The sequence below is a fragment of the Poecilia mexicana genome, unplaced genomic scaffold (genome assembly GCF_051168715.1).
Source record: "Poecilia mexicana isolate PSO_F unplaced genomic scaffold, ASM5116871v1 scaffold_23, whole genome shotgun sequence".
NCBI classification, from domain to species: Eukaryota; Metazoa; Chordata; class Actinopteri; order Cyprinodontiformes; family Poeciliidae; genus Poecilia; species Poecilia mexicana.
This window is the reverse complement of record NW_028263392.1, coordinates 11,571,528-11,592,557: the sequence shown is the minus strand read 5'-3', so window position 1 is coordinate 11,592,557 and position 21,030 is coordinate 11,571,528. Positions and strand designations below refer to the sequence as shown.

Here is a 21,030-nt window from a genome sequence, read left to right as displayed (position 1 = left end):
TGCCCTCAGATATGAGTGTGTGTTTCTGTGTTGCACCGCAATGGGCTAGCAACCAGTCCAGGGCGTCTCACCGAATGAAGCTAGCACCAGTCACCTGTCACACACATTCCTCATCAATGTGACAAACAGTTCTGTGCCTTACTTCGTGCCTTCTCAAGCCTTTCTGGCGTCTTTGGGACAGCAAGCGTTGGGCGCTGCGTTTGTGTGACTGTCCTCTCTCCTTGAACATGCCGCTGGCTTCAGCTGGCGGAAAGTCCAGGACAATGGGTGATTGTGAGGGTCAAAGGGAGTTCCTCCAAAAAAAAACAAAAAAAAATGGAGACGACAATGGGCACTCACAATAGTGAATGGGCTCTGCCATGTCGACAGACGTTTGTGCCATTTTTTATATTAAAATAATCTTATCAAGATCTTACAATTGCAGAAAATAATTGTTCTCTATTCAGCTGGTACTTAACTTTATTGAAAGCATATTTTTGTGTCTATTTCTCCCACTATTTCTGCTATCATAACCTAAATACCAGTGAACTGTTTCCACCCCCAATAAAAGCAAAACTTTTATGTGTAAAAACACAAAAATATTGTCAAAGACAAGGGATAACAACACTTCTCTCTCTGATGAACAGTGTCACACATTGACTCCAAAAGCTACATGTCATTAATTGTGTTTTGAATGTCAAAAGGAGGATACATTGTTTTAGGGAGCAGGATTCAAGATGTAAAAAGTTGACGAAATACCGGGAACACCTGGGAATAAATTATGAAAAGATTCTACCAATATTTAGTTTCTTTTTTAGATGTAAATTCACCTAGAAGTTCTTCTAACAAAAACCTCCAATGCATGAGGAAATCGATGAAGAACTTGACATGTTAAATAGTTCTATCTGGATCATATTGCATCATAATTTGCATTTTCATTTTTTATTTTCAAAATGATATGTTCAACATATAGCATGTCATATCCTAACAGATGATATGCAAAGGTGTGATACGAATAAAACAGCCTTGAAAAACAAAAGTTAAATTCAGTTAGATATGTAAGTATGTATCTTGAAAGATGCAGAGACAATAAATTTGTCTGGCACGAATGCAAGCATAATTATTAGTCAATTGTCTTCTTTAGTCCCCTGACCAATAACTAGAGTTCACTTGTGTGTTACCTAAATTCAGTAGAAATAAAGACTGTCCAATGAAGGCCTGAGAGGTTAGAAAAAAAAAGGTGCATCATGAAGACCCAAAAACATGGCAGAAAAATCAGGGATATAGATGTGGACAAGTTTAAAGACCCATAAACTCCCGTTTACAGACACTGCATCCTGTCTAATTGAGCTTGAACTATTTTACAAAGAACATACCCATTATCCAAAATATCCTTTACTTTGTGTTGGTTCTTCACACATAGTCCTACCCAAACTTGTGACTGAAATGGGACAAAGTTGTAAAAATATGAATACTTTTGAAGATAATTCTCTGACTTACTGACTGGGTTTGGCGTACATGTCTGGTGTTAACTGCTTCACGCTCAATAGGACCCAGAGTTTTTTTTCTGATTTATTATATTTTGTTGCAGCCTTCAAGCACAAAACACCACAAAGTGTGTTAATATTTCCAGTTGGGTCTGGCTATATTTTCCAAACTGCCCTTTGTATTTCCTCATTGTAACCTCAAAATCATAACCGCTAAGCAGAAAGTTATTTAGATATCGCAATGCTTTGACAGCTCAGCTGCGGTGTGCTGTGTTGATTTCATTGTGCAGACGAATCGTCTGAAGGAAATGTGATGCTGGGTGATTGAGTGAGAAGAGCAAAAAGGGAAAGACTGAGAAAAAGCAGGAAGCTGCAGTGGAATTTCCACACCCTTATGTGGGTGGATCCCGCTTGCCTTAAAGGACGGAGTAGGCACATTTCCCCCTCTGTTTCTCTCTTTTTCTTCTATGCGTTCCCCTCCCTCCCTACTTTCTCTCTTTCCTTGGATAATAGAGGCCATGTTGAAACAATACAGAAAGGAAAGGCTGTGGGGTGCTGTGGCAGCAAATGGAGAGGTGGTCCTCACAGCCTTTCTTTAGAGGGTGAGATTTGAGGGGGTTTGCAGGGGTATGTATAGAAAATTGGCTGGGATAAGGGTGAAGGGCTGTGTAAAATAATGATGTAAGATGGGAATCAGGGGCGTAAAGCAGAGGGAGGGGCTGCTGGTGTAAAACGTACTACAGAAACATGGCCTGGGAAGGGCAAGAGTAATGTTTTTGTGGACCTTAAATATTTTTCTGGCTGGCTGAGCCTAAAAGTGGTCATGTTGCGTCATAAAAAACCCCAACTTTTCCTTTTGCTCAAATAAAATCTACTTAGCAATAGTGTTTTGACATGCTCCCGTTTCATCTAATCATTACATTTGAATATATCACAAGGATATAATGAAGATTTCATCCGACGTTTTCATGTGGACGAGTAATTTCCGCTTAACCCTAATAACTGGTTGAATTGCCGTTTGTAGCAACAAAATCCATCAGTAGCAGGTTTTTTAGATCCCTGTGAATACATTTTATCCAACTTTTCTTTGTGAATTGTTTTAATTCTACACTACGACGAGTTAAAGGTCTTCTATTTGACAGCATCGCAATCAGATTTACATCCAGAACTTAAGAAGGCCACTACAAAGTTGGAACTTAAATTTTTTGCTCTGAAAATAGTTTTCAAGTTTGCATCTTTATTTTTTAAGAAAAATGCACTTATGCTTTTCAGTTTCTAACTGCATTGTTTTTTTGTTTTTTTAAATCTGCAACATTTTATGTTTTAAAATATACATGACATATACTCTCTGGTTGTCCTGTCTTGTTTTACAAAGATAAACAAGGTAACATGGCACCATCTAGTGGCGCTTCCGAAGTACTGCAGGTATATGTTTAGTAGGCCAGGATAAACCGTCTCAGTATGACCTTGTAATGTTTCCTTATTTAGCTTACTGGGGACGTCAGTGTGAGTTTGTTGCATTTACACGTTGCGGCCTTGAGTTCTCACTTATAAAGCCTGAAATTGTTTCTGCTGAAAGCTACATTTTCATGAATATTCATCATATTTATAATCAGTACCGTTTAGATTCGCGCCTTTGCGTTATGTTCACCTTGCAATGTAGATGATGTTAATAAGTACCCCACTTGGTGTTTATCTGGTAGCGGGAGCGAGCATCGCAAGAAAATCGCGCGTGCACGGTATATTGTAGAACTGGGGGGGCGTGTGAGCGCGTGGAACTGTCACGGGCGCGCGGATATAAATCCACGGCTATCCGTTGCCAACGCGAGTTGGCAGTACGTCGTATCTGAGCTAGGCGTGCAAAGTAATTTTCCAGACCACCAAGCGGACAAGGACGCGTTTTCCATCTCTCAGCATGGGGAACCTTGCACTCTCCACCAGGTAAAACATGAAATGAATCGTTGCTTTGATATGATTCAGGAAAATGAGGACAGGTTGCTAATTTATCATTTTGAGACGCGGTGGGAATGTATTAACACGCTCCGAGTTCACCGCATCCAGCCTTACATTTAGCTCCAATTGTAAAGGAGGAGAGCTTCACAAGCTGCTTCCTTCCCTTTGTTGGCATTTGGTTATCAAGTCTTTTCAGGAATTCAAGGACCTACAATAGGCCGATATGAAAAGCACTCTTGGTCTATTTTTAGAAGACCATTGCAGTTAAAATCCCAAGAATTGGGAGAAATCAAAAGCTGACATGGAGCCGTATACGTTTAGGCTGCAGACGGAAACGAACAAAAAACCGACTAGTTTGTATGCGTCGCAATGGCTGCACCAAACCTAGAGGTTCTGAATGCTGAAATGTTGAGATAGTTTGAAAATTTTACTTTGGTTAGGCTTGAATGTGGTGATTAAACTACGTGTTTTTCGGTTAAATGTAAAAGAGAAGACATTGCAGACATTTTGTAGACATACATATGAAAAAAAGGTTGAATTTGGGAGGTTATGCTGATTTGCTGATTGTGGGGTGCCAAAATCAACGCTGTTTGGGCAAGGAGCCTTTTATTGCATCACTTAATTATTTAACAGCAGTCTGATTTCTTTTAGTCTTGCCTAACAACTGTAATACACATTAGGTAATCACATCTTATGAATTGTTCACATTGTTCTGCTTAAATAACCCTTCATGCCATTAGCATACTTGTGATTTGACTTCGCAAGTCCTGGGTCATTTTATTTACAGTAGTAGTGGTAGAAATGAGTAGTAATAATAATTATATTATTTGAAATAATGAAAACATGAATAAACAAATATGTTAGTAAGATTATGCCAACTGCTATTTTGTTACAAGTTATTGTATTTTGGATCCAAAATCTTTTACAGAGTGAAGAAGTTTTCCACATCTTTCAAGGTGAAACACACCTGTGGGATGTTATTTTAATGCTTGTTTTATTAATCTGTTTTATAATAAAACCTAAATAGATATGTTCCAAAATGTTTTTTATCATCTTTTAGTATATTTTTAAGAGAAGAGTTGTATTGTTTTTTTTTTTCCTGTCTCAAAGGAAAAAAATATTACAGCATTTGGCACCAAAGTAGTGTTATAAGGTAACAGAATTTTAGATATTGTTCATATCAGTCAAAACTTACTAAACAGTTTGACATTTTAGCAATTCATGGCTAAAATGAATTTAGCCATTTCATTCTTTCATTTTGGAGTTTATCTCAAAATGCATAGCTCAAAGAAAAAACCAAAAAGCTTAAGATGTTGCAAGTTTATTCTCCCTTTCCTAGACTATTATGAAATCTGACTCATCTCCTTCTTTTTCAGTCTTTTCAGGACTGATGCAACCACGTCTGAACCAGACAACTCAGGGAAGTTTGTAGCCAGGAGAATCTGCAGTGGTATAATTTATTACTACACTCCAATGACAACAGCGGAGCACCAGACAGTAACCCTTGCCAAAGACTCTCAGGCCACATTAACTCTGCTCCCCGCCTCGTCTCCAGTGTCTTTAGAAACGCCTTCCCACACGGCTGCTTCCAATTCTCGCCCTCTTCTCCTATTCTTCTCCTGGCTCGGCGCCCAACCTGGGGCCGTGGCAAAGTACAGGGACCTCTACCTTGACCGTGGTATGGATGTCCTCCTCATCCAGAGCAGCGTAATGCACTTCCTGTGGCCTCGATGGGGCCTCAGCTACGGGTTGGAGATTTTGAATATTTTAGAGGAGCCTCCTTTCACAGGCAGACCCATACTGGTGCATGCTTCTTCCATTGGTGGCTATACTTTCACGCAGCTGCTCACCCACATTGCTCAGCATCCAAAACGACACGCTGCTCTGGCACATAGAGTGATAGGGCACATTTATGACAGTCTAGTGGTCGGCTCTCTGGATCACATGGCAACAGGTGAGTGAGAGTGACTCAGATTACTTTTGTGTTGTGTGTCAGAACTCTCTATAATTAATTAACTGCTGACCTACTGCCCCACTTTGTTTGAAGTACAGGATTTCCAAGTTTTTATTTTTTTTTCCTATTTTAGGACACTAATCTGTTTTAGTAATCTAATTTAATCCAAAGTAAATATTCCAATACTTCAACACATGAGATTTAGCTCTCTTATTGTCCATTTATTTACTTGGGTAATTATTTTTAAGACTAATAACTCAAATAAAACTGTGTGAAATTTACGTTTGAACTCTAAATGACTGAGTGATGCCTTCTGTGACTCCTTATGCAAATTATACGCAGTGCCTTACAAAAGTATATATACGTCTTGAACTTTTCACTACTTTCATAACTACAAACAACCACAAACTCAGATGTAATTTATCGCAATTTTATATGATAGATTAACAGGACGTAGCCTATAATTGAAAAGTGTATTCTGTTTTTAACTTTTATTAGCCTCTAGATCAACACTGACCAGGTTCCCCATCTCTACACCATGATGCTGCCATCACCAAATTTTACAGGGGCGTTGGTCTGTTTAGTGTGATGTGCAGTGTCAGTTTTCCACCAAGTTTTCTTATGTTGTTTTATAGACCTGCACCACTTTAAACTTCTCTGCCATTTCATTCCTGACCTGCCTGCTGTGTCTCTATTTGGTCTTTACACAACTTGTGATTGTAGCTTGACGTTATCTAAAAATGTTCAACGCAATCAGAACTTTTGCAAGGCACTGATTATTTATCCTGTCGTTTTTGTGATTAGAAGTGGTGTACTGTCCAGTGAGAGCATGCCATTGCAGGAATAATGCAACACTACATTTACATTATTCATTTAATTGTTTTTCAGGCCTTGGGAAGACCTTGGTGCCACGTTTAGAGGGATTCGTCAAAACCACCGCCATGCTCTACTTCAGGCTCTTCAAGTCGTACACTTCAGACTTGTACGAGAACAGCATCCAGGTTTTCCACAACAGCCCGGTTACTTCTCCAGCCCTCTTCTTCTCTAGCGAAAACGATGCAATGTGCAGCACTACTGTCCTGGAAAAGCTGATGGACTTGTGGAGGCGGAGGGGAGTTTCTGTGGACAGCAGGAAGTGGAAGAAGTCAACACATGCCGCCCACCTGCGATGCCACCCAGAAGAGTACGTTTCCACATTGCAGCAGTTTTTGAACTCCCTGCCAGTTCCTTCCCATAAATCTAACATTTAAACTTTGTGGCAGATTGTAAGTTTCAAACATTTTCACTTATTTCCACAACATGCACTGCTAGCTCAAAGAGAATGCACTTTAGCTATTTTCATATTATACCTCTGATTTTCTTTAAAAATGTAACTGTGAAATATTTTCTTCGCCATCTTTACTTTTGTCATTGTAATTGCGATTACATTTGAAGTATTTATGGATGTACTGTAACACTTGTTTATCTTGCACAATAACTATTTTGTTATTTGTTGATAAAAATACATACTGCACAAATTAAAAAAGAATTTGGAAACTATATGTGAGCTTTACATGTGCAAATATTTATTTTTTCATTATTTCAGATGGAAAATAGCCATGCGTCTTCACTTTCCTGTATGACTGTTTAGGTTACTATGGTGAACAAATTTCATTATTTTAAACCTGTTTGTATCACCAGTGAGTAATCTGAATTAATACAAGAGGTAGAAGAGGGCTGGCTGGAGGCCATTGGTGCAACAAAACTAAAGGGGTTTTGTCCCAGTTTACTGAAGTGAGTCCATGGAGGCGGAGCCTATATCAACCAGTGATAAAATAGGTCAGAAATGCAGTGACCAGATGTACAGAATATTGGTCCATTAGGATGAGTGTAGAGATTATGGTCTTTTGTTCAATGTAAAATGCTTCACTGAGCACAGGCTCATAAAATGCACTTCTTTTTTGAGTGAAGAGAAAAGCACACAAAGCTCTTTTACACTGGGAAGAAAAAGGTGTCTCAATTAATTGCATCTGAAGATTATACATTTTACTTTCGTTGCTTTGCTTTTTTACGCTCAGTTTGAAGCAGATTCTTTAGACGTCGTCACAATGTCCTGATGCCCCGCTCAGCAGTGGCGTGCTTCTTGTTTGAGCATTCTAGTCGTCGCTAATAGGTTAAATTGAACTCATTAAAATGTTGTTTTTTTCCTCTCTCATTGTAAACATAGTAGCCCAAATCTCTAGCAGGTAAGTCTAGCTTTACCTGTTGTCCTACTATTAACTGAATCTGCAAGCTTTCCACTCAAAGACTCCTGACCAGTTTATGTTTCTGTACTGCATTAGTAAGTGAAGGTCAGTTTTTAGGGAACATGCCAGAGGTTACAATCGCCTCTGCTGGACGTGAAGCCACATGTTGGATTTAGCATCAGATAGCAGCTGCACTTAGTGATGTCAATGACCTACTTTTGATGAGAGAGACTCGGCGAACAGCTATGTCTGAACTTCAGAGGTTATTTATTTCTATGAAAAATCTTTTGATGTTTAGCCTCTTAACTGGCATGAGGACACCAGTGTCTGAAAAATAGTTTTTAATTGCTCTAAACAACAAATTATTAACATTGTTTCTCATATAAAATATGTTGTAGGAAAATGTTAGGATATCCTGCCCCCTAGTGTTAGTTTAACAAATTTTCCCCACTGCTGACATTTAGCTGTAAGATGCTTACTGGAGTTTCTTGGATGCACAGCATTTTTTACATGTTACTTCAGCGAAGCCTAGGTCTCTGCTTTGACTGGAAACAAGACTTCAAATGTTACTTAAAAATTTTAGTCACTCATGTCACAGGGCCCAGTTCTGCTGAAAAAAAAATGCTTCTTTTTTTTTTCTTTTTTCCAGACGCTTTCACATTTTACAGTTTAGATTCCTTTTCTGGTAGGCTGTATTTGGTTTATGGAAAATGTCCTCTTCTATGATGTCCAACTAATTTATTTTTTCAATTCATCAGTGCAAAGGACACCATTCCAGAAGTTGATTTTTATCGTTCATATTCTCTCTGGTAAACTTCATTCTGGCCTTCATGCCACAGAGGGGTTAAGATGCATGGAGCCCTTGAATGTGACAGTTCATTTATTCAGCTTCTGATGTCTTAAGTGTCTATGATAATTATTAGAAATCTCTGTACTGTAATGAAATCAAATAGACAATAAAGTCATGCTGCAAAAGCCTCATGAAATGAAGATCATGTTGACGACTATTTAACAATGCATTTGTTTAACATTAATAAAGCACTTTTAGTTTAGTGGTGGTAAAATGTCTCACCTTAGAGAGCCATGCTTTTAAAAACAAATCTAAAATCACCACAAAAATAACTACATTAAAAAGCATTAACTTTTCACTTTAAATAAAGTGCCACTTTTAATACATTTGTTTTTCACGTTTGCTTTCAACAGTTTTTGCCATCACTTTCAGTAATTATCCCATTTGTAATAACAAAACAATAACTCACAATCCAATCACACTCATAGATAGATAAATACTTTATTCAGTATAATAATTTAGGCTATTATATGTTTCAAACAACAAGTACACTTTCATGTAAACATTTTCTTCAAATAAAATATATTTTAAGCTTAACTATTAAATAGTCAACAGTCTGTAAAAATCAAAACATCTATTCATAGAAAATATAAAATATATATACTGCATTTTCAAATAAAAAAAAGCATTTTTAGGCACCACTATTGACATCATTGCAGCATATTGCATTTGAAATCCATGTGCATTCGTCAGCAAACCTTAAGTTTCTCCTTATTTGGAGGGAGGTTCTCCAGGTAGTGCTGCACCTTCGCCAGCGTCACATAGTGCTGGCTGTCTGGGAACAAAAGCTCCCTGGGCTCCACACTCGGTTTGTCCTGGATGGGGCAGTCCAACATTAAGGCGAGAGAGCGCACCCTGGAGTCCAGGCTGGAAACGTCAGCTTGAATCTGACTCAGGCGATTCGTGTAGGGGCTCTGCAGCTCGTCATCTAAATGCCCGAGGTAGAGGCTGATATCAGTTAATCCGTTCATGGGAGGAGTGGAGACTTCCACCTGTAGGGGCGTCTGCCACAGAGGAGAGTAGAAAAATAAATGAGTAAATGTTAGGTATGATGCTTTTGGTTGCTATTTCTAATGGGGTGAAGAAATCTTGCTCATAGAAACCCATTTAAAACATTCGAATGCTTGAATCACGATTCATACCTTGTCGTTTAGTTTGTTTATGTGGACCAGGGTTATCTGAGCAATGTTTACTATGTTGTGTATGTTGCTTCTGATGGAGTCGGTCTTTGTTGGAAGACTTGAGCACTCAGGAGCTGCCATTAGAGAGACGAACAACAGGGCCAGAGGGACGCACATCTTGAAAAATGAACTGGAAAAAAAACATCATGCATAGACGTTACAAACAATAGATTCATTTATCTCCAAAGAAACTAATGTTTTTACATTCTTACATTTTAGCATTTCATTTTCTGTTTTTTTTTTGTTTTTTTTTGGTGCAATTTAAATCTAAGCTAAATATAAAGTGTTTAAAATTCAACCTTTCCTGATAAAAAACAGTCCCTTTGGTCACATCATAGTCCTTACCTTTGTTTTTCAACTTCTGGTTGTCCTCCAGTGGCAATGAATGAAAGCAACAGCACTTCCCTTTTGCAGATCTTATTTAAATAGTCAGCTTCCGTCATGAATCCTGTCTGGTCTTGCATGGGTCTTTTCCCCTCCTACCTCTTCCCCCTTTGGCTCAAACCTGAGTCTGAGTCTGACCCTGCAAGGCTAATCAGCACTCAAAACTTTGAGCACGACAGTTTTCTTGGTATTGAGACACTGACTCAGTTTTTTGGAACCCACACACATCCTGTGATTTTTGTAGTTCTGGTTCCTTATGTCAGTGTAATTTACTGGAATAAGTGCAGATAGGGTAGGGTAGGATATGGTCATGTGATGCATCAGTTGTGATAAAGGTGATAAGGCACGGCGAAACTGTACACGACCCTGGTAAAATGCTTGTTTTTTGTGATTTAAAAAATTAGACCACGGCACTTGTAATTTGACGTACGGGTGAAGCAAGTTAATTAAAAACGTCTGAAAGGAGACACTACATGAAAAGGTGCAGTTGCGTAATTGTGACCACCCGTTAAGTAGCTGGTTAAAACACCTTGTTTCGTTTTAGTATCCACAGGCTCACATAACTCATCAATTATAGAAAAAAAAACCCTGATGACTAAGAAGTAAAATTCACCTGTTTTATTGGGGTTTTCTAAAGATTTGCTCATCAAAGCCTTTGTTTGCAGGAAGGTTACAGAAGAGCAAAAGCATCTCATTGTGCAACCGTATCGCTTAGAGAAATCTAAAGCATTATTGCATACGATATACTGTGAAATGCATTTGCTCAGGAATTTCAATCACTTTCATGATCACACATGTATAACCTCAGCATGCAAACCATTTCTACAATGCATTGAACTCCACCTGTGCAATTAATCCTTTAATGAAATGTCTTTGCTTCTGTATGTTCTACTGTCGAGGATGTTGAAGTGCAGAGTGGCTAGAAGTCGGATACTTTCTGAAGAGTTAATAGCTACAGACCTCCAAACCTCACATGGCCTTCAGATTAGCTCAAAAACATTGAGTTAGAGAGCTGGAGCCTTACTTCACCAAGCCCAGTCAAACCATTGAACTCAGTGGAGTAAAACATGTGATCACAGGACTGTAAAGCAATGGAGAGGTTTTATTTTGTGGAGTGAGGAATCATTCCTCTGTATGTTCAGTGAAGTAGACATGACTGCATTTAGGAAGGAAGCTTGGTTCAGGGTGGACTGAACTCTTTAGTTTTCTTTTTATCTCTTCATAGACCTTACTTTCAGTGTTTTCTTGCTTTCTTAATTCTTTGACTTACTAAAACATCTTGGACAATATGAAACTCCCAATTTTGTGGGAACCATCAGGAGGGGAAGTTCTTGTTCCCTCACCGGATACAATAAGATCCTCTCGAGTTTATGTGTTTTAAAGGCAAATACTCCATATGTCAGATCTTGTGGGACAAAAAAAATGAGAAGAACTTTTCCCGCAGAACTTTTGGAAGCTTGAGGGAACAGATATTAACAACTCACGATTTGGGGCGCTAAGAGGCCCCTATCAAAGAGGACTGAGATAAAAGATTCTTCAACCAGTTAGTTGTTAGTTTGTGTATTTATTGAGCTGGGTAAATGTTACATTATATATAAAAAAATGTAAATAAATTGTGAAAGTCTGTATTTTTTTTTATCTTTGGAAAAAACACGACTACACTGCAGCGTTGTATTTAAAAGCAGAGTGTTTCAGATTTTATTATATGGAATAAGTGTTTGAGGAACTGTGGCTCAGTGAGTTGAGTAGTGATAATCTTGCAGTTGCAAGCCTTCAAAGCCTTGCAGACATTACTGTTTGCAAAAATTCTCATGTTCTAAAGAGAATTGCTTCAATTATAAAAGCACACCACAAAAACAAAAGTGAAACTAAATTGAAAATCTGCTGTTTGTTGTTCGTATTTCCTAAGAAGTATGTCTGCTTGGCAGCATCTGCCTGCATTCCCAACATGAGCCGCTTTTTCCAACTAAACTGTTGTCAAGCTGATATTGGTAAGACTTTAAATATCAACCTGAAATCTGAGACAGTGAAGCTATTTTGCAAGACGTGTTACAACTCTCGCTGTTGACACGGTTAGGACATCGTGATCATTGAAGATTGGATCTTTTCCACATTTTCAAAGTCAGAATAATTATTTTTAACATATTCTAAATTCATTTTTAATTGAGGAAAACATTGGCTTTACGAATCCTTCAATGTGGAAAGAGGCAAGCAGAAATTTCATTGAGTTCTGTTTTCAAGGGAAAAAAAACAAAAACATTAAAAAAAAAAACCATCAGACCTCCCAGACAAATACCTCTTACACAATAACTAATTTTTATGTGATGTAACAGGCACAAGGAAATACTCAACGTGGAAAAAAATGGAAACTGGGCGGAGATATTTATTGGAAGGCAGGATTTAGTCCATTCCAGTAAGACGACATGGCAGGGGGCCAGTTCACACTGACCCCTCATTCACCTTTCTCAGGAAATCACTGTGGTTGGATAAGAATAACTGGGATATGAATCCACAAAAAAAACAAAAGATATAATCCCCTCTGATATCTGGATTGGAAAACAGGCACCTTCCAAATCTTTAATGCCACAGTCATTCTTATTTCAGTTAAATAAAGTGCCAATCCTCTTCCTCTTTCATGTTGCTAAATAGTTTATTTAGCTCCATCTTTTGAATGTCTTTAAATCTTCTTCTGGCACTCGTTACACAACTAAATTTATGAAAGCGGTACTTGGTTGTGATCTGCTTTGCCTTTCATGTCAACACTTGTCAATATTTAATTTCCTTTATCGCTGGAGTGTCAGGTATCTGACTTGGATTCACATTGGGTAAGATTGCACAACTTTGCCATCAGGACTAACATTCTGAACTCATGTGTCACAGTATTTAACATTTTGGCAATGACAAAGGGCTTTCTGTTATTGAATTATTATTTTTTTGTCCAAACCTTTTATCATAGTTAAATTACTGTTCAGTCTGCATTGTTTATTAATTTCCCAGTGCAAATACAAAGACAAAGGCCCCAACTATCAATATTCCACCGAGTTCCACCAAGAAAACAATTACATGGATAAGCAAAGACAGATTAATATTTGTAATAATTATTCTTAATAGATCGGTTAAGTGAGAATAAATCCACTGTAAGAAGCAGAGGTGATTAAAAATAGTTTATTTAGCTGCAAATCTCATTGAAATACATTCCTTCATGTGATATGTCTTGGTCAAATGGCCTAGTGGCAAACTAAATCAGTTTTGTACTGCATAAATGAAGAAAATTAGGAAGTGTTGAGTATGTAACACCATATCTTTCAATAAGAGACCAGCATAAAACAAGTCCTCATTTTCGTAGAAGGGAGCCAGTTTTGGGATGCTAATCACACATGTTTTGCTTGATGTTACAAATTAATTTCACGTTTTTTTTTTTTTAGACGTGTTCCACATGAAAACAACATTAGAAGAAATGCACATTGTTTCCTATAACTTCTCCTAAAGCACAGTCATTAAAAAAAAAAAAATCTTAATCTGCACAAGATTAAGGAACATTCAGAACCTAGAATGTTCTGAATTATTGAACATTTGAAATATAAATAGATAAAGCAACTGTGAAAGCTTTTGCACTAAACAGCAACAAGCTCATTTCTGTCATATAATTGAATCAAGCCAAATAAAACATGAATTTCAATAAAATGACATCATTAAGGTAAAAGTGAGTAAAGCAGGCGGTAACTGGCAACTCTAGAGCTGGCAATCTCACATTTCATTCAGATGCAGCACCAACGTTATAGCTTTGAACATAGAACATCGCAGTGAGGAAACAATGATAAATACTTTTGATAAACAGACCTTTAAAATATGTTTCCAGGTGGCATTTCTGACATTTAGCAGACACCATTGCAGTTGTTCTGGTTTTCTGTTCGTATTCGTGACGTATGCGTGGCTTTTTTCATGGTTGCAGTACCAAATAAATTCTCTGGAGGGCTATATTCACTCAGAGATTGACAGAGGCTTTTCTCGCAAAACTGTCTCTGCGCTTCACAGCATCTCCCCCCCGCCCCCAGTTCCTATGATTTTTTCTTTCTTTCCACCGTTTAGAATATCTCACTGCTTTAACCAAAGACCTTGAGGTATCTGGGAAATTTACTTTGGATTTCTGCGCATCTCAAGCAAGTACAAGTGACTCTGCGTTCTCACTTGTAATTAGATTAATTCTCAGCTATGTCTGGTTTCTTCTTTGTTAGTAACACACTCAAAATCTTTTGGAAAATAGAAAGACTTTATTAAGCCCTTTTGTGAAATAAAGAAGGAAAGATATTCGGCAAAACTAGGAGACAAAATAAGTAGAGAGAAACCTCTGTCTTTTGCCTGTGGTTACAAAATCAATTTACTCTGTTACAAGAGGAAGAAGAGCAAAAGTGCATCCACACCCCACGTTTCTATCTGATGGCACGGATGAGTCATTGCCCTATTTCCTGGGGCGATGTGTGACACACAAATAGAGGGTGTGTGTTTAAACTGGGAATATCCAGCTCCAGTTAGAAGAACTTGATTGGCTATTGGTGGCTGCAGGCACCCAGACATGACGTAAAAAAAAATAAAAAAAATTCCACCTGCACCTGGTCTGTTCTGTCTCATTCAGAAAGAAGGGAAGCTGGGAGTTTCTCTTTTTAAAGTAAGATTTGAAATCTTGTAAGGTGTGCGAACTCTTTAAGATTGATTTAATAGGATGGCTAAAACAGGAAAGCGTCAAATGATGCAAACATATGAAAAGAGAAAGCGCTGCCATGACGAGGACCAGCTGATCTATGTAACATAACCCATTTTCTGCTCCTAATTGTGTTTCCTGTGAAAGAATACTGGTGCTGCTTGTGTGCAGTGTTTATACGGAGCATGTTAATGCTCTGTGAGCAATGACGTCACAGAGTCTTTGTCAAAGCACAAAAAGTGCCTCTGGTTTTGATGTACACAAACTCCACTGTCAAGGCTCATGGCTTTGGATAAATAATCGCATTAATGTAACATGTAGTAACATCAAAGGCTTCAAGCAATGCGTCCATTTTCCCTCCGCTTTTTCATTCACTGCATGCATCCTGTTTGTGGGCTTTCGAAAGGGGGACATGAGGGGGGGTTCTGTTAATATTTTGCTGTGTATTTGAGGTTGTAGTGTGTATTTTAGAGAGAGAGAGAGAAACACTGTTTACAGTGACTTTCTGATCTGAATCAAATAGACTGGATGCTAAAAATGTGGAGCACTGGACTTTTTTTTTATAAATGCAGAAAATCAATTTTAAAGTAATCTCTAAATGGACAGTGTTTTCAAATATTTGCACCATAATAAACAACCAAGGAAAATGATCCAGAGTTATGTCTGTAAAAAAAAAATTAAAAAATGGTGAAGCGAGTTGCCGTCTAGATCTTAATATCTACTTGGATTCTTTTCGGTGAAATGTTAGTTCCTCTAGGTAGTGAATCTTCAGCCGTATCTTCATTACACATTTCAGATTTACCATATATAAAACATCATATGCTTGTCAAAAGCCACATCCTCTTTCGTCAAGTCTTTTTTTTTTAGTATCAGTATCGACAGCTTCCTCACAGCAAAAGAATCTGAGAAGATGGAGTGAGATAAGTGATGATTCATCAGCGATGAAGAAGGAACGTCTGTTTCAGATGCCAGCATCCACTGCAGATACTTTTTGGGGTAAGGGCTTCCTGGCTACTGGCTTTGGAACAGCAAGCCCAGACCGCAAAAAGACCCACAAAGGACAAATGTTTTGGGACTTCCGTTCTGTTTTCCAGAGGCGGCGTCCTCGGAACCTGGCGGGAAGAAGAGAAACTCTGAATGAATCTGCAGTGACTTAGAAGACAGGTGGACTCGAGCAATCAAGACTCGATTATCCTTCGTGTATCAGTAAGCACATTCAGGTAATGCATGTGCTTTGCACAAAAGAGGCACAACTTCTCAGATCAGATCAAGTTTGCAAAGGAGCACAAGACTTTACGGTCATATCCCTCAAAAGCTTCTTGCCGCTGCTTTCTCAGACTCAACATAATACATAAAGCAAACTTTTATGTATTTATGGATACATTTGATGTCTTCTGGAGAGGGTCCCTGGTTTCCTATTGAATACCACAAAGTGAACATGTTTTGATATGTTTCACTATTCCACTTTATCTGATTTTAAATGTAGAGGGCGAGTGGATCGCATGTTATGATGTGAGACTTTGTTTGTGGAGACGTCTTCTATTTTGTCCAGCGTCTTGACTGATGTGTGGCCATTGCCGTTTGATTTTTGTCACCAAATAGAACACAATTTTGCTTATTTTTTATTTTTTATTTTTGTGTCTCAGATTCTGTGCCGCTGCGGAAGAAAACCGGGGTTCATTTTGAAAGCTCAGATTTGTTTTCCGTCGAATCTTTAGCCACCATGATACGAGTGACATCTTTGAATTTTGTTATTTTTCTACAGATGACGCCGGCAGCACGTAGTTCTTGCTGACAAATAAATTGTGTGGAAATCTTACATCTCTACATTCAAGACCTTCACTGTAAAGAAAGACAGACTGAAAGAATTTGAAGACGGGAACGGCGAGTCTTGTGGCAGGTTTATTAAAGCTCATGTGACGTGTTTTATTCTGCTAATTGTTAGCAATCTGAAGTGAACTGCATTTACCGATTCAGCAGCTGCTTTGCTTATTCTAGCAAAAATTGCAGAGACAGATTTACTCTAAACTCCCCCGATTGGCTTTTAAACGCAACTATTTTTAAAAGCGTTAATTTAAAGGTTTAAAGAGGAATGCATATAAACAAACACACAAAAAATAACACATATCTCATCACTTTGTAGTAGCATTTTCCAGATTTACTACAGGTATTATTAAGAATGAAAGTCAAACTTTGGCTTTACAACCATCACAACACAAGCAAACCAAAAAAAGAAAAGAAAATTCCAACATACTTGATCATGTTGCTACAAATCAAATAAATCCCCAATATAACTACTGTTGATACGTTTTTTAATGAAAATATTTAGACTATTTCTAAATATATAACCAACCCCACATCCTGAAATACCTCTGCTGGCTTTTGCTACTTATGGAAAAATCAAAGTGGTTTACACTTTAGAATTTTCAAATTAAACATTTAATCTTTGTAATATCTTATAAATGCTTCTTTAATACTATTAACATGCTGTGTTATATTTTTGATTAATTTTTTTTTTTAATGACTATGGACACACGGAGTAAAAGAAAACTCCTTATTTCAATCATTTTGTTATTGTGCAAAATAAATTCCCTACCCTTTATGACCTCTTGTGTAGAGGTCATCACACTGAAGTGGGCTGTTTTAGTCTTGGCTACCTACGCAAAAAGATCTGAATTACTTGAATTAATTCAAAGTATTTGTCCAGAATAAGGAAATAAAGGCTTTAATTGAGAAGGCAGATACATTGAATATGCAGAACTGGTTTCTGAAGAGCAGTTTAAAAGAGGATGTACACAGCCACATTTAGAGGGGCCTTTGGATGGACGTGGACCAGCAGACTGGGCCATTTGCTCACACATGCTTACCACACCACATTCATATATAGGAGGGGAAAAAATAGTCACAAAACTGTCTCATATTCATTTGATTAATTATTACAATCATTCTATCATCCTCATTATTGCTGATTCAGTTCAGCTTTCCGTTTTAGCTACACCCTTACATCAAACAGTGATGAGCAGATAAAAGGGAGAGTACTCTCCATGGTCCAAAAATACTCTGAGCTGTCCAAGGTGCTGAAACCAGCTCCGTCTGCGAGGTAAACACCCTGCACTTAGATCCCAGTTTATATAAAAATATATACATTCACAAAATGAGTTTTATGCAGTCAAACTGGTGGAAAAAAAAGAAAACCAACCAAATTTTTTAAAAACACATACAAAAATAAATCCCATAGGTGTTCAATAGCTCCTGTTCGGGGCTTTAAGGCGCTAAACATAGGGCACGGTTGGATTGCTTTCCCACAAATTGACACTTGTTGCCAAAACGCGTTGATATCCGCAAAGTGGGCAACTTTGTGCGGGCACTCGGTGTAATGTGAGGCTTTCTGTGGTAAAAGAAGTAACGCAACTTCAAACGCGCACGACTACCACCCCCCACCCCCTCCCTCTTCACCCCCCATCTCCCATTGCCATCATAATCATACGCACACACATAAAGAGAGAGAGGGAGACGCACGCATGAAAAGTAGCCTTTTGGTAAATGACGATCACCAATCTCAGTTTCTCCCTGAAATAATCCTGAATCTTTGATGTGCGTGTTTATATCTGTGTGAGGCGATGCAACATATTAGATGACTGGCATCTCAATTAGACGCCAGAGCAGAGTGTCCCTTTCTGTTTCACAAATTACAGCGGGTCGTCAAAGAACTGCAGTTGCAGATAGCCTATAGTGGAGATGTTTCTCCCCTTCGGAGTGATGCTGTAAACACAGCCGTCATGTATCGACGGACGCGGAGTTGGTGTTGCATCCGAGCAGCAAAACGGTTGTGGACTAGATGGAGTCAGTCTACAGATGCGCGTTAATCACGAAGAATTGCAATCAACTCGCTGGAAGTCAACACTTTCGCTCTAATCGGGTTTTCTCTCTCTCTCTCCCTCTCTCTCTTTCTCTCTCTCTCTTCTTCTTCTTCTTCTTCACATCAACACATGTCTCTGGTGGCCACTCATGCTCTAACGTTAAAACTCAATGGTATACGGTGAACTGTTCATGAGAACGGAAAGCAGAACGGCGGCTTGTTGTTTTTACTCACTTCAGCGACAAGCAAATCATGTCATAATAATAATAATAATAATAATAATAATAATAATAAAAGAATAGACTCACCCAGTCGTCACCGATGCGAGGCAGCGTGCATCGTTCCCCCCACTACCCCCCATTTTTCCCTCCAATAATCCCTGGGAATTTGGACGGCACCCATTGATATGCAGCAGTAGGGTCCCCTCAGCACCACCGCCGCCACCCCTCCACCTCCACCCTCTCACCCGCCCTCAATCATTTCTCTTCCCAGACGTCAGTTGCATCGGCTCCCGTTCATTTCGCTCCGTATTTCTTCACTTTTCTTCATCTGCGCGTTTCTCCAGTCCTAATCTGTTTATATGGTCCCGCTTCTCCCCCGTCTCTGGAAAATGCTGCAAAACCTCTAATGGAAGCCACTCAATTCCTCCAGTCTGCTTCTTGCTGGTGACCTGCATTGACGTCATTGCGTCATTAGGTTTCCCCTGGAAACACGGGAGAGCCAAAAATAGAAACACATTAATTCAAACCCCAGGCTGGGGTAAGGAGGTTTGGGGCAAGGGGGTAGATGAGGGCTGGATTTGGCGACTATTTATTTCTATCAATCTTTAATCTGACCCTCTCATCCCCGCGGGAAACACACACGCACATTTACTGGGTCCTTACTCGCTCGTTTCCCCTCAGTAGTTTTTCTATTCTTAAACAAAGACATACTTATCCAGTTTTGGTAGTTTAGAATCACCATTAGATGTTCAAAAACGGTTCAAGTTTTACAAACTGCATCAAGTAATTTATCCCAAATACAGTTTTAGGTTGTTTTATTAAATAATAATGTCATTTGTTCTGTTATTCATTCGTTTGGGAGAGCTGAGTAAATTGCACAAACATCAGGTTTGAACACAAATCCATAATTGTGATAACATTCGGATGAATACATTGTGAAGACTGTCGGGGAACTGCGTCCATTCTTCCATGCATTGCCCAAATTCAAACTTAAAAACTTAAAGAAATATGTTTTAAGGCTTGCGTTGTTTTTATGGTTGCTGTCCTACTGGAAGGTAAATCCTCATTATCAGTATTTTGGAGCCTATGATAGGTTTTCTTTAAAATGATCCTGTGTTTTATTTCATCAGTCTGTATTATAGAAAGTCTGAAGATGCCTGTGACTGAACACACTTTTGTTTTAAAGCAGTCTCAGAAAGAAATGCAGGGTTGACGTTCAATTTATGAAGAATCCTTCACTGGACCACAATCTCCAGAGGTTCCACATATAGTCCCCAGAACAGAACCAGCTTTCTTTACCAGGTTGTTTAGCCTTTTTAAGTCCCTGGCTCTGTGCTGCTGCCTCCCAACAGATGAAGATTTTAACCTAGGTATCCCTTTTTCCAGTTAAACTTCCACAAAAGGTACACATATAGTCCTTTCAGCAAGTTCTGAGACTTTTCTGAGACAGATGCCACGGCTCCACTCCAACACAATCTGAGATGAACTCTTCCTCACAAAGGAAGCTAATTTCAGTCACCTTTATCTAGTATCTAATTCTTTGATGATCCAGGCATCAGGACCAATGGTGAGGGGCGAAACACGGTGAGTCCCGTAAATACAGAGGTTTGCTTTTAGGCTGAGCGGTTTCTTCAGCACAACTTCACTGTCTCTGTAGTGAACCCAATTTGTCTACCCATACATCTCTAAGCTCTCACCAGCTTGCTTGACTGTGCTGAAGAAAGCAGTGCTACTACGTGATGCTGCCACCACTGATAGGATGGTGTGTTCAGGGAATAACAAACCATATTTACGCCATGTGGACAAATCCATTCATTTGTGGTGTAGACTAAAAACCTATCTGTTAGATATTTTTTGGTATTATCATTTTGTTATTACTTTAGTACATATTCAGTCTAATGTTAATCAGTATTATTGTGACTTTTAGTCTAAAGTGTTCTCTTCCTTATGTGTGTATAAACTGACCTGGAGGTTACGACTGTCTGTTTATCTTCATGTGAGACAGTTAACTCTGTGTTTCCCAGATCTTAAATTCTTCTTGTGTTAGTTTGACCTAGAGCTGAACTGGGCTCAGACCGTAGATCAGATATCACACCTGGAACTGAGTTGCTGGTTTGTTTAGGTTAGAAGTTTTACGACCTTTGTTGTTCTTCCTGACTGCCCCTTTTGGTTGTTCTGCTGGACAATAAAACAGGGGCTCGCGTGGAAGGAGATCAGAACTTTCTGTGAACGGCTGAT

At 38.7% G+C, this 21,030-nt stretch overlaps 2 protein-coding genes across 2 annotated transcripts; one reads left to right on the top strand and one right to left on the bottom strand.

Moving 5' to 3' along the window:
- The first annotated feature begins 2,561 nt into the window (after nt 1-2,561).
- LOC106926648 (transmembrane protein 53-like) lies at nt 2,562-6,914 on the top strand. Its single transcript, XM_015001693.2, has 3 exons — nt 2,562-3,407; nt 4,796-5,373; nt 6,262-6,914. The coding sequence occupies exons 1-3, from the start codon at nt 3,382-3,384 to the stop codon at nt 6,621-6,623; spliced, it is 966 nt and encodes a 321-aa protein (XP_014857179.2). The 5' UTR covers nt 2,562-3,381; the 3' UTR covers nt 6,624-6,914.
- Nucleotides 6,915-8,870: 1,956 nt separating this feature from the next.
- lepb (leptin b) lies at nt 8,871-10,337 on the bottom strand. Its single transcript, XM_014988945.2, has 3 exons — nt 9,975-10,337; nt 9,591-9,759; nt 8,871-9,452 (listed from the first exon to the last, which is right to left on the bottom strand). Exons 1-3 carry the CDS (start codon nt 10,091-10,093, stop codon nt 9,138-9,140), a joined length of 603 nt encoding a protein of 200 aa, XP_014844431.2. The 5' UTR covers nt 10,094-10,337; the 3' UTR covers nt 8,871-9,137.
- Nucleotides 10,338-21,030: the final 10,693 nt, after the last annotated feature.